This window comes from Psammomys obesus, unplaced genomic scaffold (assembly GCF_907164565.1).
Source record: "Psammomys obesus unplaced genomic scaffold, mPsaObe1.curated_primary_1811, whole genome shotgun sequence".
NCBI classification, from domain to species: domain Eukaryota; kingdom Metazoa; phylum Chordata; class Mammalia; order Rodentia; family Muridae; genus Psammomys; species Psammomys obesus.
The window spans coordinates 27,827,442-27,842,735 of record NW_026592118.1 but is presented as its reverse complement, the minus strand read 5'-3'; the positions used below and the strand labels follow the sequence as shown (position 1 = coordinate 27,842,735).

At 40.7% G+C, this 15,294-nt stretch overlaps 1 protein-coding gene across 1 annotated transcript in view; it reads right to left on the bottom strand.

The window, feature by feature from the left end:
* The window catches only part of Cfap69 (cilia and flagella associated protein 69), a 61,269-nt gene extending 51,034 nt beyond the window's left edge, over nt 1-10,235 (bottom strand). The window contains exons 1-3 of the mRNA XM_055612774.1: nt 10,054-10,235; nt 3,649-3,708; nt 1,969-2,031 (exon numbers count right to left, since the gene is read on the bottom strand). Of these exons, the coding sequence (XP_055468749.1) occupies nt 1,969-2,031; nt 3,649-3,708; nt 10,054-10,173 (243 nt within the window). The 5' untranslated portion in view covers nt 10,174-10,235. The remainder of the gene's footprint in view (nt 1-1,968; nt 2,032-3,648; nt 3,709-10,053) is intronic.
* Nucleotides 10,236-15,294: the final 5,059 nt, after the last annotated feature.

Genomic DNA, 15,294 nt, shown 5'->3' with positions numbered 1-15,294 from the left:
AAGGGATACAGCTATCACTCTCCATGTCAGCTATCACCCTCCATGTTAGCTATCACCCTCCATGTTAGCTTCTGATGTGGTGAGTAATTCCTAGAGCAGGCTTTCCAAGCAGCTGGAAATGATAGGAATCAGCCAAGAGCCATAAATCATGAAGAGGAGATGGAAGGTAACAAAGGATAAGCTAGAGCTGAACTAGACAGCCCTTCCTGGACTCCAGAAACTTAGAACTTGTGGGAAGAATCCAACAGTGAAGAGAAGACTAACAAATCAGAAGTGATAAATGATAAGTGATAAATGATGAAGGGAAAAAAAAGCCATGATCCAACATACAGATAGGGGCCTTAACAAGGCACAGTGAGAAAGGACATGTTGGGAGTGACATAAGATATCCTTTGGGTCTGACCTTCAATAAAGAAGGAAAAATCCATGATTTAACATGCTTTAACAATGAACAGTGGGGAAGATAACATGGTCGACATGATAGAAGACATCCTTCAGAACTGAGCTTTAATAGAGAAGGAAAACCTGTCATTCAGCATATAGACAGGAGTCTTAAAAATGGCCTTAATAACAGAAGTCTTAATAATAGAAAAAATGATAACCATGTCATACTCAGTACCTGAACTACTTGAGTTGGGAAATCCTTTTAAATGATTAATGACAGAGCGTGTCACAGTTTGGTTGACAAGGTATGGGACACGGGAGTGGATGGGTTCAGCCTGAGCGGTGTGGATGTGGAGAAGCTGAGCAATGTGACTATCCTTCTTTGAGAAAGAGCTGCATCATCTGAGGTAAGGTGAGAAGAACCAGTTCCCAAAGGACTGACTCACGAGCTATTTAGGGACACTTGGTTATTGCTGCTTCAAGTTCCCACAAATAGCAGGGACTGGAATACAATAGAGAGACAGGCATTACTGAGGGAATTGGGTGTGAAAGAGGTGTAATTTGATGCCTAGTTCACCAGGCCAGAGAGAAATGTGTTCAATTGAACATACAATACAAAAGGGTGATTTAGTAGGGACCTCAGGTGGCTTTCCTGAGCCCTAAGGTGAATATGGTCTTTATTGGGGGGTGGGGGAGGTTCTGGTGAATCTGACTTATATCAGCACACAAATGGGATCTGGCATACAAGTCAGGTCTGTAAAGTGCAAAACAAAATAAAACAAAGCAACAAAACCTAGAGGAGATGAGAGCAGACATAGGGTAAAGGGGATACTTGAGCCAAGCTAGCATCACCTGGGAACAAGGAGCCACAACTAAGGAGCTACCTCCACAAACTGGTCTACAGGCAAGTCTGTGTGACGGTTTCACAATTAATGCTTGATCTGGGAGGGCCCAGCCCACTGCAGGTGATGCAATCAATAAGCATGTGGTCCTGAGTTATTCAAGAACGGTAAGTGAGCAAGCTATTGGAGCAAGCCAGTACACAGTGTTCCTTCATGATCTGTGCTTTAGTTTCTACCTTCAGGTTCCTGCCCCAACTTTTCTTCGTGATGGACTGTAAACTGTGATCTGAAATGAATCCATTCATTCCCAAGTTGCTTTGGGTTATGGTGTTTTATCATAGAAAAAAAATATTAAAAAAAACAAAGACAGGATAGGTTAAGTTTTAATCATTAGGATCCTTTTAAGGGGACATGGAAGAGAGGAGTGTCGGAGAGAAGAGGGCGAGTGAGATGATACCAGTGGGAGGTGCCAGTTCATACACCCACGGTATGCAGGAAGCAGGGTGGACAGTCCAGGAAATGAGCCCCCTCACCTCCTCCCTGAATCTTCAGAAGAGCCAGTTCCTGCTGACACCTTGACATTAACCAAGGGAGATGAACTAAGCTTCTGATCTCTAGAACTATCAGATAATAAACTTATATGGTTTGTGACCCCTTGTTACCATGGCAATGGGAAGGATTCTAGTACGTTTTCTAGAGTTTCCAGATGAATAAAATGAACACACACATATAGAAAGGATACAAATCCGTTCTGATAACAGCACACCAGTTTTTTGATACAATTAAGTTGTTTTTCTTCTGAGTCCTAAAACAAATGGTCTGTTAACTCCTTTGTGCTATTAAATTGGTTAAGATTAAAAAAAAATCATTCAGTGTATTGACACATTAAAATTACAAAGTATTTGTTATATAAAAAGAAAATGTACATGTATCACATAAAGAAAAGAGAACAAGAAAGGCTAATGAAAACTGAATTCAGTAATGGATATGAGTTATTAAAAAGAAAATAAACTCTTTCTAGTAATAGAGTTTTTTGTTTTGGTGATGGATAAATACATAAAATATACTAAAAACTGAAACAAAATTTTATGTGAAGCCTCACAGATTCTAATCTAAGTGGCAATTCTGACTGTATAGGAGTTCACTGAATCCTAGAATTTGAGTACAGTTAATAAAAATCTACACAGTAATGTGTTTTCAAAACTCATGGGTCAACTAAAAAAACCTCCAAATCATATGTTTCCTCTTTCATTTTACATTCACTTATTTTGTATGTGTGTGCGCACATTTGGAAATTTATTCTCTATGTACGTGTGCACATTCGTGCATTCTATGGCACACGTAAGGACACCAGCGGACAATATTCAGGGGTTTGCTCTTTCCTTCCACCATGTGAGTTCTAGGGATTGAACTCAAATAGTCACATTCCATAGCAAATGCCTTTACCCAGTGAGCTCTCCTGCCTGACTTTACACCCTTTCAGATTAAACTGTTCATGAAGAACACTGGCTTTGTCTATATTTTCCACTCTGTCTTAAAACAAAAGCAACAACAACTAATAGGATCTCCGCATAGTTGTGTTTTTTTTTTTCTAATGCAGATATATTTGCAACTTAGATACTTAAACTTCACAGAAACAAGTCATCAAAACATAAATTATTCTTGGTGGGTTTTATTTTTCTTCTGTGTAAAGAAGTAAAAATGTTAAAACAATAGTGAATGGCTGTGTTTAGTGATCATAGCATATTACTTTGTTTGGGTAGCTACTTCTGAGTCGCTCTATTTTCTATTTATTAAAACTGTACACTCATCTTTGAAAATGACTGTAGGTAATTCTACAGTCGGTGCTATCTCTGAGGCACTTATCCATACTTAGGTAACATTAGGAAAATGTGTATGGACATGTGTGTATACACAGTTATATCTCTTTTTCCAATATTTTTTGAGTTTTCTTAAATAAGAAATACTACTTTCTTTGGATTCTCATCATTTTTCTCAGGACATGTCCTCTAGGTATATGTGTAAATATGTTTACATGTCCTGGCTTGGATTAGCAATTTCCTATTGGTTTCTTCATGACCTTTTGTTACCATATCTCTTCTCCAGTCCTATTTGGCAAGAAATATTGACAGGATAGATAGCTTTTCTCTCCTCTTGAAGTATTAGCTTAGGACAGACAATCCTTTCTCTCCTCATGCAGATACTTCTGATTATAGCCAACATGGATGGGTTTGACCTTCTTATGAAAACAAATTGGTTCTCATACTAAATTCAAATTCCTTGAATATAAAGCAAACACAGTGGGAAGGTTTTCAATAAAGAGAGATAAACAAGGCTTACATTAGAGGGAATACCTATCACTGTTCAGGGAAAGATGAGTTTCTAAGTGATATAGCAATAACTTCTACTCAAGGTTACTCACCAAATCATCCTCTTCAAGGAGTTTGATGATAAGATTGAGGTCCATCGGCTTGAAAATACTCTGAAAATACACAGCTCTTATAATTCCACAGCATGGGAATAAAGAAATTACATCAAGCACACACATGACCACACCCACCTTCCTACCCCTTCCATAATCCCACATACATCTTAAAAATTTCATAGATGTATACAATGCATCTTAATCATATCGGTACCCACTCCCTCTCTCCACTCTGTCTACTCCCTTTCCCCTACTGTATCTTCCTTCCTACTTCCAGTTCTTTTATTTTATTTTTCTAACCTACTGAGTTCAGTTTATGCCACCCATATGGACATGGGCTATGAGGTTATCAGACTCGGCACGAGTAACATGCCAGTGGCCACCCCTCAAAGAAAAGGGACTCTCAGCTGCCTAGTAGCCCTCAACTGCCAAGAGCAGCTCAGGCAGTGGCAGGGCTGTGGAGACCCCCCTCCATTGTAAATATAGCCATTAAGTTGTTAAATTTACTATTAACAAAGAGTTTGGTAAACAGAATTTTGCCTTTGCAGATATGGAGTTTTAACAGTGTCTGCCACCTGAGGTTACTTCAGCTTTCTCTTTGTCTTTTCAAACTCATGTGTTTTCAGATTTTATGATACAGATATAGCTACAAACAAATAGAGTAGCCTTTTGTGTTATAATTTTTGAAATACTTGCTTTGAGGGTTAGACAAACGTATTGAAACAAAAACTTGGTGCATTTTTTAATCCAATTTTTCTTCCACAAATAACCTTCACAAGAAATAGAAAGCAGCAAAGATATTTTTTCTATTTATCTTGAACCATCACTTCATGGTGCTATATACACATTACTTTTAAAGAGTTTTTCCTTTCTACTTTCCTAGCCTTCCAAAAGATTTTATTGTCAGGCTCTACGTTTCAGGTACGACAGGAACACTGTCCTGATCTCAGGTGGCCACTGAATGTTTTGAGACTGAATATATAAATGCACAATGACCAGTCTTGTGTGTTGATATTATGAAGTCCAGCTAGAACTCAGACCCAACCTAGAAATTCCCCAGAAGGTTTCTGTACAGAAACCTGCTCAGAAAAATCAAAGTTTGGTCAATGACTTCCACTTGCTCTACTGCTTACATCCTGATTTCCACTCGATGCCAATCAGAGAAACCCCCAAAGAAACATCCAGCATACAATGCACAATCATGGTTCCCACTGCAATTATATCAGTGCCCAGCCTCTAGCCTACCTCATGCTTCTCCTTGACAACCATTTCTAACCATCGAAACCCTGCCCCATCAAGCTTTTGTGCCAGTCTTGCATTCTCTGGCAAAAATAAGCAATGCTGCATGAGTCCCTCCCAACAGCAAGTTTGGACTAAATTGTCTGATTAGGGTGGTCTTCCACAAGACTTAGCCACAGAATGCAATGATAAAATAATTTATTTTTGTGCAGTGTGGTGCCCCAACTAGAGAGAACTATATTGGAGGTAGAAAACCTCCAGTAGTTAACTTCAGCACCTGATACAGACCACAGTAAACGAATATAAGACATCCAGGAGGCTGAGTCTGCAGGATCTAATAAGTGACGGAGTGCAGAGGGGAGAGTAGGAAAAAAGGTGAGGATGAGCATCTGCCTCGAGGAATCATACAGGACAGGCAATACTCAGCAGAGGTTAATGCTGGGGCTGATGGTGAGCTCCTCCACAGGTTTCCAGTGATGTCATGCTGCCAACTGAGGAGCCCATTTCCCATTCTGAATAACAAAGCTTATCATATTTCAGCTGCTGAATGGTGTGAGCACCCAGACAGCTGAGGAAACCTGGGCACAGGCTTCTGAATTGTGGGCTTAATGTAGTAACTGAAGGTTTGGGGTAAGTCAGACAACTAATCACAACCACCACAAAATTGATTCCCCATGCCATGCCAGGCATAGTTCTAGGTGCTAACGATATGAAAATGAAAGACACAAAATCTGCTGACAGATGTTGCTATGTTACACTGTGAGGGACATTAAATCAGTAAGTTCTATAGGACAGCGTAAGATATCTGGAGAATGTTCTGGAGAAAATGAAATGGTTATAAAGTGCTGGCTTGCTTGAAAGGTATAATTTCACACCCAGTAGTCAGTGAAGGACTGACTCACAGAGAGGGTACCATTTTAGCAAAGTCTTAGAGCTGTGGCTGAGGAAGGGGTAGTGCCTAGGCAATGGGCACAGAACGTGCAAAGGCCTGGGGCTGGAGCACCTAGCAAAGGATGAGAAGCCAAAAGGTCAGAGTGATTGGAGTACAGAAGAGCTTATAAGCTAGGACTGGTTTCTACTCTGAACCCTGAGTAGAGGAGCTCAGAGAAAGGCAGAGAAGTATTAAGATATAGTTTCTGCCCATAAAGAACACATAATCTAATGGACAGCATCTAAAAATGAGGCAATGACTAACATAAGGTATTAGGTAAGAAGCTGCCTGATTCAAAGCTAAAACTATCCCATTCTTGAAGAGATTGATAAATAAGGGTAAAAACACGTGGGAAACACATCCTGTCTGAGGAGAGGTAGTACCTGAAGATAGGTTGAGGTTAGAGAAATCCACAAGAAGATAAGAGGGTAGGCATTCAAACTAATAGCCCCTTCTATGTGCTTAGGCATTGTATTGGGTATTATACTAAAGATGCTACGGAAAAGGACTAGGAAGATCTTGTCCTCATAGTGGTGAGGTCAAGCAGAGCATCACATCCAGAGAGAGGTCCTCCAGGGTCAGCACTGAGCTTGGATAGCACCAGATCTGTGATTCTGGTGCTTTTGTGGGGCTTGAGGGAACAGTTTAAGTTCCCTCACCAGTGATGATAGCTGATTAAATGTTCAGTAAGGCCCAGATATGTGCAGTCTTTCCCAAATGTTTTTGCAGAAGACTGTGAGAGTCATGTAGGTTTGGGGAACACTTATGAAATACTGGATGCTTTTATAGGATAGGGTGAAAGCTAGAGAAGTTAAGGAATTTTAGAGCAATTTTACTAGATATGGTAAGGTACAGTATCCTGACAGGAACTGAAAGTGTGTCCAGGGGAGGAAGAAGCATGACAAAGTGTGAAATGGTTTCTAAAGACAGCAGATTGTGCAGAGGAGAGAGGTGAATCAATGGACAGGCTAAAAGGATTGCAACCTGGGTCTGAGAGTGTCTGTGATGAGAGAGCAAAAATAGAGGGCAAGAAGGTCTTCTAAAGCTCCACTTGGAGCCTCTTCTTTTTAATAACATTAACACTACCTAACCTAGTTGATGGGAGGTGGGATTTTGTTTTGTTGCTATTGTTTTGTAATCTCAAACATGGGAAACTATTTCTGGCAAGTTTTCTAGGACTTAGTTATGAAACTAACTTGTTCACACCCCCCTGCCACTACAACGCACTGAGAGCGGGATATTGGCTCTGTAACTGACAGCACTAGCATCCCTGGAGAAGTAGTCCCGGCTACTTCTCGAAAGACAACTCCACGGAACCAGACTTTATAAAGGTTCAGTTACCCTGTAAACATCATCAGAGTTTAACAAGAACAAAAATAGAAAGGAAAACTTATGATTGGAGCCATCAATAATAACCACATGGATCCTTACAAAATGTGTGGTGGGCATAGTGCTTCATGCTTCACAAATCTTTCTTAAAACAATCCTAGGAGACAGGCAGTTTAAATCTCTTTCACAGGTGAAGAACACAAGACTTAAAAAAGAAAAACAACTTCACCAAATAAAATAAATAAAAGCTGATCACTAAGTTCTAGTAGAAGTCTATATTTTTGAAATCTAAAAAAAAAAAGATAGCTTTCTTAAAGCTTTAATAATCATTTATTGTAGACAGAGTCAAAATTCTTATAAAAATAAAATTAGAATGTTCAAATATAATATTTATGAAAATCAAAACAAAGAAAAAGAACACAATTAAAATTCCAGATTTTAATTTCTATTTTCTGTGTTTACTACTGGCTTCAAACTTACAATCTACATTTTCCATAATTCCATTTTATGTTAGAACGATCTAACATTCTGAAAATAAATTTTGTTGTGGTTTGAAGCATACTTACAGTAGCTATTGCTTCCTACAAAGTGTTTTTTTTTTTTTTTTTAATTCTGACACTACTCATTGCATAAGTGAAGAATGTGCTTTGAAATGTATAAAATAGGGCTGGAGAGATGGTTTCAGGTGTAAAGGTACTTGCTTCCAACTGATAACATGAGTTTGATACCAGGACCAACCTGGTGACAGGAGATAGCTAACGCCTGAAAGTTGTCCTCTGACCTCCCCACAGGTGCTGAGGCGTGCACACCCTCCAACACTCATGCACACACAGGCAAATACATGAACACAAAAATATGTACAAAATAACCCGCATATTTTTTCTGTTCTAGGTAACAATATTCAAAAGTCAATTTCTCCAACCGTGTGTGTGTGTGTGTGTGTGTGTGTGTGTGTATGTGTGTGTTTGTGTGTCTAGGTTAGGCTGATTTAAATGCTTCAAATTTAGGTCTGTAATAAAACATAGCAAAAGGTATGGTAGAAAAGCATAGGTAGAAAAAACAGCATCTGTATAGCAGAAAATCTTTAGCTGCCACTTAAAATTTTAATGACAAATAGTACTAGAAGCTTTAGTTGACTCCCTTCATAAAGAATGAGGGTGAAAGTGAGTATGTCCCATTTTCAGAACATGGGGCTTTCTGTGTGAGTTGTTTAAGCTATCCATAGTCTTTACAACTGACATGTTAAAAGGTTTTTATGTTTTATTTATTTGCTTATTTTGTATGAGGAGGCGGGGGTAGAGGTGAGAAAACATATTGAGGAGTCATTTCTCTTCTGACATGCAGATTCTAGGGTATGCGAGTCAGGCTATCTAGCACCCTTACTCAGAAGTCTCTAGGCCTTAAACTGAATATAATTGACATCAGTAAGAGCATAATCGCTGTCATTATCATCACTTGCCTTTGATTTCTCAGCTGGTGTGTGTGTGTGTGTGTGTGTGTGTGTGTGTGTGTGTGTGTGTGTTAGCTGTCTCAACTACAAGCAAAAGTGGAATGCTTTGAACAGACTGCAAGTGTTAGGCGTCCAAACGTTTTGTTGTTGTTGTTGTTTTCCTGACTTGAGCAGAGAGCTGAAGGTTATCATCTTAAGTATTACTAGAAACACCGGGCCCCACACTGAGTAAAGAAAATGAGTGGCTACAGTTAATTCCTGGTGGATTTAAAGTCACTTATTTGTAAAAGCAACCGAAAGCAAAACATCCAAGAGGAACGAGAGATCACTGGAATTTCTCCTATTGTTTTCTATTTCATATATTTAGGTATAAATTGCGTCCCCCCCCCCCCCAGTGCTTTCTAAAACTGTGAATATTCATAAACGGAAAGACAGGAACAAACACAATATACGTACAGCTATGTTACGGCCTTTTTTTCTTTAGTTCTTCTTTTTTTTTTTTTTTTTTGCAATGATCTGTTGGAAGATCATTTGTCTAAACCCATTTGTCTCATGTAATCTTTGCCCAAGAAACGAACGAGAGCCAAACTCACCAACTTCTTAGTTTTGTTCACTGCTGAGGAGTAGAGTGGCCGTGCCGAGCCTCCCAGCCAGTGGAGACTTGTGGTCGCTTACGCTTCCCTGATCTTGTGCAGGAATACCTCCACAAAACGGATTAGGTAAATCCCCCTGGCACCCCTTTCTCTTTGTAGAAGTGCTGCTGCTCTGCGGGCTGGTGCGTAAACGTGTGGCTGTCCTCAGAGAGTTCGACCCAATTCCCACCGAAGGAGTCCCAGTCAACCGGCCGCCCACAAGTTACTCTCCGAGGCAGAGCTCCTGACGCAGCTTGAGACTGGAGAAGTCTCAGCAGGAATTCCCATAGTGGTGTCCCTCCACCCCCACCCCGCACCATCAGCGTGAGGCAAGGCCGAGAGGCTCCTCGACCCAACTTTTTAGAACATTTATAGCAAAAGCAAACCCCAAACCAAATATAAACACAATGAAGAAAATCAGTTTGGTTCCCAGCTGTCCAATAAAGCATCTGCCTACCAGTGAATTCAAGCTCTGGCAGCGGGAACTTGAGCAGGAAATAAACCCAGGGAACGCCCCTTTATAACAAATCTACAAAGACCCCATCACAAAATAAGAGTGATGTAGTTATCCAACCAAATGTCACTCAGAGCGACTCCTTCCCTTCGTGGCCACACTGCAAGAGCAGTGTTCTCTTCGGGAGGAACACGCACTAGCGTCCCCGGACAGGATGCTTGACGACATCCAGTCCCTCTCGCCAGCCGCAGGGGCCTCCAGGGACCGGACCGGCTCTCGTCACCTCCTTCCCACGGGCGGCTCCTTCCACCCAGCGGGCCCGGAGCCTCACGCCCTCTCCCGCATCCGCCTCAGGGCCCGGCCGTACCTGCCTGTCCTCAGCCCGGTGCACCGTCCCAAACACCGGCACGGCGCGGGGACTGCTGGACTTGGCTCTGCCCCTCGCCTCGGGGGCGTCCGCCGGGGGCAAGGCCTCCACTGTGGACATGGCTGGAGGCGGGAGCCCGTGGACCCAGCCGCGGGACCACGCAGCGAGGTCTGAGCTACGGAGGGGAAAGACCCCGACGGGTCAGCCGAAGCCCCCGCCACAGCAAGGCCGAGGACATCCAGCGGCTGCTACTGCCCAGGGCGGAGCGAGGAGCGCGGCGCCTTACAGTTGTTAACACAAACCGGAGCGTTGCTAGGGGCGGGGCCTACGGGGGCCGGGAGAGCCAAACTTGGCCGGAGGCTGGTCTGCAGGTGTGCGGCGGGGAGACAAAGGAGACCGGTGACCGAGATCGCGGTACGCACCTGATGTTTCAGTCTCGTAGGGATGCATTTTGAGGGGTGTGATTGGCACAGTGTTGAGAGCCGAGCACTTTCTGCAGAGACGGGAACGGTCAGTTTAGCCTACCTACCCAGATTTTTACCTCTTTCGTACCTTAGCGGCCTAACGGAAAAGTTAGAAAAAGGAGTAAGGAATTGTGCAGAGTGTTGAAAAGCTTTAGAGCAGTAGAGTGGTTGCTTGCCTAGAACGCTGGAAGCCCTGGAGTTAGGGGTCCAGTGTGGCCTGGGGTGGGAAGTTCACGTTTTGCAACCAGAGAAAAACATCGCAATTCTTCACGGGGTGGGTGTTCCTACTTGGCAAATTAACAGTCCAACAACTTGGTAATTTTTTTTTGTTTGTTTCTACAATGGTACATATTTTACTCATCGGCAGGTTGAGAAGCAACAGGGATGGAAGTCCTCAAACACTTCATAGTCACCTTTTGAACTCTAGATAGAGTTCTGACTATACAAGCCAACACCTTCAGAGGGCCGACCCCCTTTGAAACGGGGCCTACCTCATCTTTGCTAGGAAACGTGTATTTCCTCTGTGGTGTTGGATGCCACGCCGTGTGGCATGCTTTCTTCGGTATTCACTGCATGGTTAGTGGGATGTAAAACACGCTATGCTGCTGAGACTCTAAACCAAGGACACCTAACTTACTGAGATTTGTACCCAACCACTCACGCCTGGGGAATGCTGAGCTAGGGAGTGGCTGTGTGTCCCTTTGCCTGTGAAATGGTCCTTGCATTTGTTACTGAAGTCTGCAGTTTTCCCTCTGTCCTTGTCTGTATTCTAACCTCAAGCGGACGCCAGTCAAATTGGATTAAGATTTACCCATTTGATCTCACCTCAGTTCTCTCTTTAAAGGACACTCTCCAAATACAGTCATAGTCTGAGGAAGTAGGGGTTAGAACTTCACCATACAATTTTGGAAGATACAATTCAGTCCATAATAAACCTCACCATCTTTTAAGTTCAAATATGAATTCTTTAAACAGATGGAATACACAGTTTAATAAAATTAAACAGCTTTAATTTTTTAAATTAAAGCCATATTGGTATTATCACCTGTAGAACGGTGATATTTTTCAGTGTCAGTAAATTGCTATGCTAATTTAATATCTACTACTATTCATTTGATCAGTATGAATCTGCATTGCACTGCTCAACACACATGGATTTTGAGCTTTCAGCGTCTTATGCCTAAAACTGCAAAAATCATTTATTTCATACTTCATTTGCAAGTTAACAATTCCACGTGTGCTAATCTGTTTCCTGGGCCCTCCATAAACACACAGCAGCTATCACTTTATTTGGGATTGTTATTCCTGGGAAGGGGAAAGGAAAAAAAAAATGGGTGTTGCTTAGCTTGGCTTTTGAACAAGTATAGTTAATTGCTTGGTTTTATAGGATATTGCATCTTCTTGCAGATCTGTTTCTCCGGATCTGCTCCATGTATGGGATTACTCAACATGAAACAGTGTGGCAGTGGTGGTAGTAGACCATAACAACTAGGAGAACTGGGCAGCTCTGGGCCGCTGACCAGAAGGCAAGCCAAGAAGGGGAGGCAGTGATAGCGAGGGATGTAAGGTCCAAGCAGGAAGAAATAGTCACAGAAGAGATGGATAGCATACTTTTCTATAAAAATGAGCCATGTCTCTTTAAATATCTGTTATAGAACATACAGTATTAGACACCAGAGACTTAGCAACAGCTATATTCCTAGCTTACAGAATAGTTAAATATTGTGGGTATCCTGATCTAAAACTGCTCAATGAAATGAAACAATCTTCATTAATTAGAGGCTATTCTAAATGACTGCTTCTGTAAAATCAAAGTCCCCCACCCAAGCAAAACTATCAGTTGGATTGCTTTCTGGATGTCTTTTTAAAAACAAAGACCAAAATATTAGATGAACTCTGTCAAACATTCAAGTTCATTCAGGTTATTCAATAAGACAAAAAAGCAAAATGAAAACTTTTAAATAATACTTTTATTGAATGTTTATAAGGCATATCTATGAGATCGACATAAGATCATGGTGTGCAATTTGTGAACAGTATTTCACAGGACACAGGCCTTTAGCAAAAATGAATACACCTATAAGGAAAATTCATACAAAGAAAATCATACGAGTCAATACAAAATAGCTAATGAAAGATGGAGACAAAACCCAAGTATAATTAATTAACAAGAGACTTCTTAATTTTAATGTAATTCGTGTACTATCCTTTAAAGTCTAATAAAAGTAAGAATTATCACAGGCTAACCTATTCAAGAATGTTAAGTTGGGATTGCGGCAAAGAACTGGGAAGGATAAGATTTAGATTTTTACGGAACACAGATACCTGAATTTATGATGGTTTAAAAGCAGGAAGCAGAAGGGGTTTGCCTGCTTTCTTGTAGCCTTGCCTCAGCTGTCTCACAGTGTTCCCTTGACCCTCTGGGGAGAGTTGTTTATCCACAGCCTCATCAGCCAGACAGAGGGCCCATAAGGAAGAACACAAGCCAAGTTCCTTAGAGTAGAGTGCTCAGAGGCCAGGACTCCTCACAGGGTCACCTCTGCCAGTCAGTCACAGAGGTCACTCCCAGCAACACCCAGGTCCAAGAGAACGGCAGTGCTCAGCAGCTCAAGAGTGAGGAAGAGAGACCATGGTGGAAGAATATCTGTGCAGCTGTGAGTTATCCCCTGAATGCAATCTGTGCAAATCATTCCTTCAAGCTGGCAATTTGGAAATCATACAAAGCACCTGCTTTTGTGAGTTAGCGTAGCTCATCCAGCTAACAGGGGCCACCCTGAGCTATCAGGAGGATTCCTAGTCTGCCTTCACTGTGGATCGGTGCACAATGGAAATTGAGTGATGTGTAAAGTTAAAAACCACCTAACAATTCCTTGTATGGGTCCAGGGCTAAACAAAAACAGTTTTGTCATATGGCTAGAACCCCTCAAAAAACCAAGCATTTCGTAACACTCAAAAGTATAAAAGAACCTGTGCACTCCTGTGGTTCACAAGACCATATTGTCTCCCCTTAAATTGCTGTACCTTTATTTAGAGCTAATTACAAAGACTGGATACACCCAGAATTTGTCGCAGTGAATTCTGAGCAATGGCGGGCTGAGCACCTCATTTTCCTGACACCACAGAGAACTGAAAGAGTGAACCACTCTGTGCGGCCTTGCTTTGTCACAAATTTACGAAGCGATTTCTTCTATACTGTAGTCTGCTTGCACTTTGCAAAGCAGGACGTTATAGACCGATGCAGGTATAATTAGTTGTTTACAATATGGTTATGAATTACACGTATGGTACTTAGAGTTTAAATGCCATGTGAAATACTTATAAATAAGCCTCATCTGGGGAAGGAACAGTATAGAATATATTACTAATTAGCTTAATGGCATACAAAATTTAAAGTATGACTTTTGTTATATTACATAAGAGATAAATAATAGAAAAGTTGTATATATATATATATGTATATATTTGTTTGTTTGTTCATTTGAGAAAGGGTCTCTCTACATGGCCATGGCTGTCCTGGAACTCACTATGTAGATCAGGTTGAATATATTCTTAAAGCCCCTTTTAAAATAATTTTCATAATTTGACTGTAAGTAGAAAGATGTTTTATCATTATCAAATTAATAATTGATTTTGAAAGTAAAATCCTTCAGTCAATTTGAAGTTTTGGTAATTTATAAAAAAGAATCAGGTAGTTTAATAGGAACTCATCAGCCACCCTCTGTAATGTACAAAATAATTAGCTCTGATGACTAATCAAAATTCACTCATCCTTGATAATGTTTTAAATTTTAAATAAAAATCTCATGTAGATTATCTGTGCATCTTCTAAAAATAGATGATAATATGAGTATATTTATGTTTAAATGTGCTTTTTAGATATTCCTAATAAAGGAGACAAGAAATCTGCACAAAAGCTGAGCAGCATGATACATGTTATGTTCTTTTTTCCTCATAGGAAAAATTATTTGGCTGTCTTTACGAAAGATGAAGACAGGTTTTGTTTTCTATATTCCTATCTTTTCTTTACTCATACTTCTCAAAACATGTATTAGGAAACAGAATTTTCCCCCCTCTTAAAAACCTTCCCTCCACTCCCCTCCACCCCTAAAATCTTTTTATTGTATTTCATTTGCTTTGCCTGTTTGTGTGTGTGTGTGAGATAGACAGACACAGAGACAGAGGGAGGGAGGAGAGAGCATGAGGGTGCATGTCAGAGGACAGCTTGCAGGAGCCAGTGCCTGACTCCCACATCCGTGTAGGGCCTAGACTCAGCTTACCACGCTTGTCTACAGGTACCTGTGCTCTCTGAGATGGCTCACTGGGCCCTGCTCCTTACACGGTAAGCTCCTACCGCCACCTTCTCCCATTTGCCGACAACGAAATTCATTTTACCTCAGAAGCAAGAAAAACGCCTCTAAAGACAAAAAAAAAAAAAAAAAAAAAAAAAAAAAAAGCCAAAAGTCAAGTGCACCATGGGATTCCTTTCAACATTTTGAACTCTAATTACTATATTACATTTATACTAAAATTAAAATTATTCTACTTTTGTAGCATCCTTAAAAAAGTATCATTTGAAATTATATTTGTAGCTTTTACATAATTTCATATTTTTAAAGGTCCCATGTATGTATAATAGTAATAACTTTATATTATTGGCTACCTAACATACATACACATACACACACACATAACAATACATTTTAATCATCTAACTTTTAGAAGGATTTTGTTGTATTTTCACATTAAATTGCCTTAGAATGAAGTTTAAGAAGTAAGC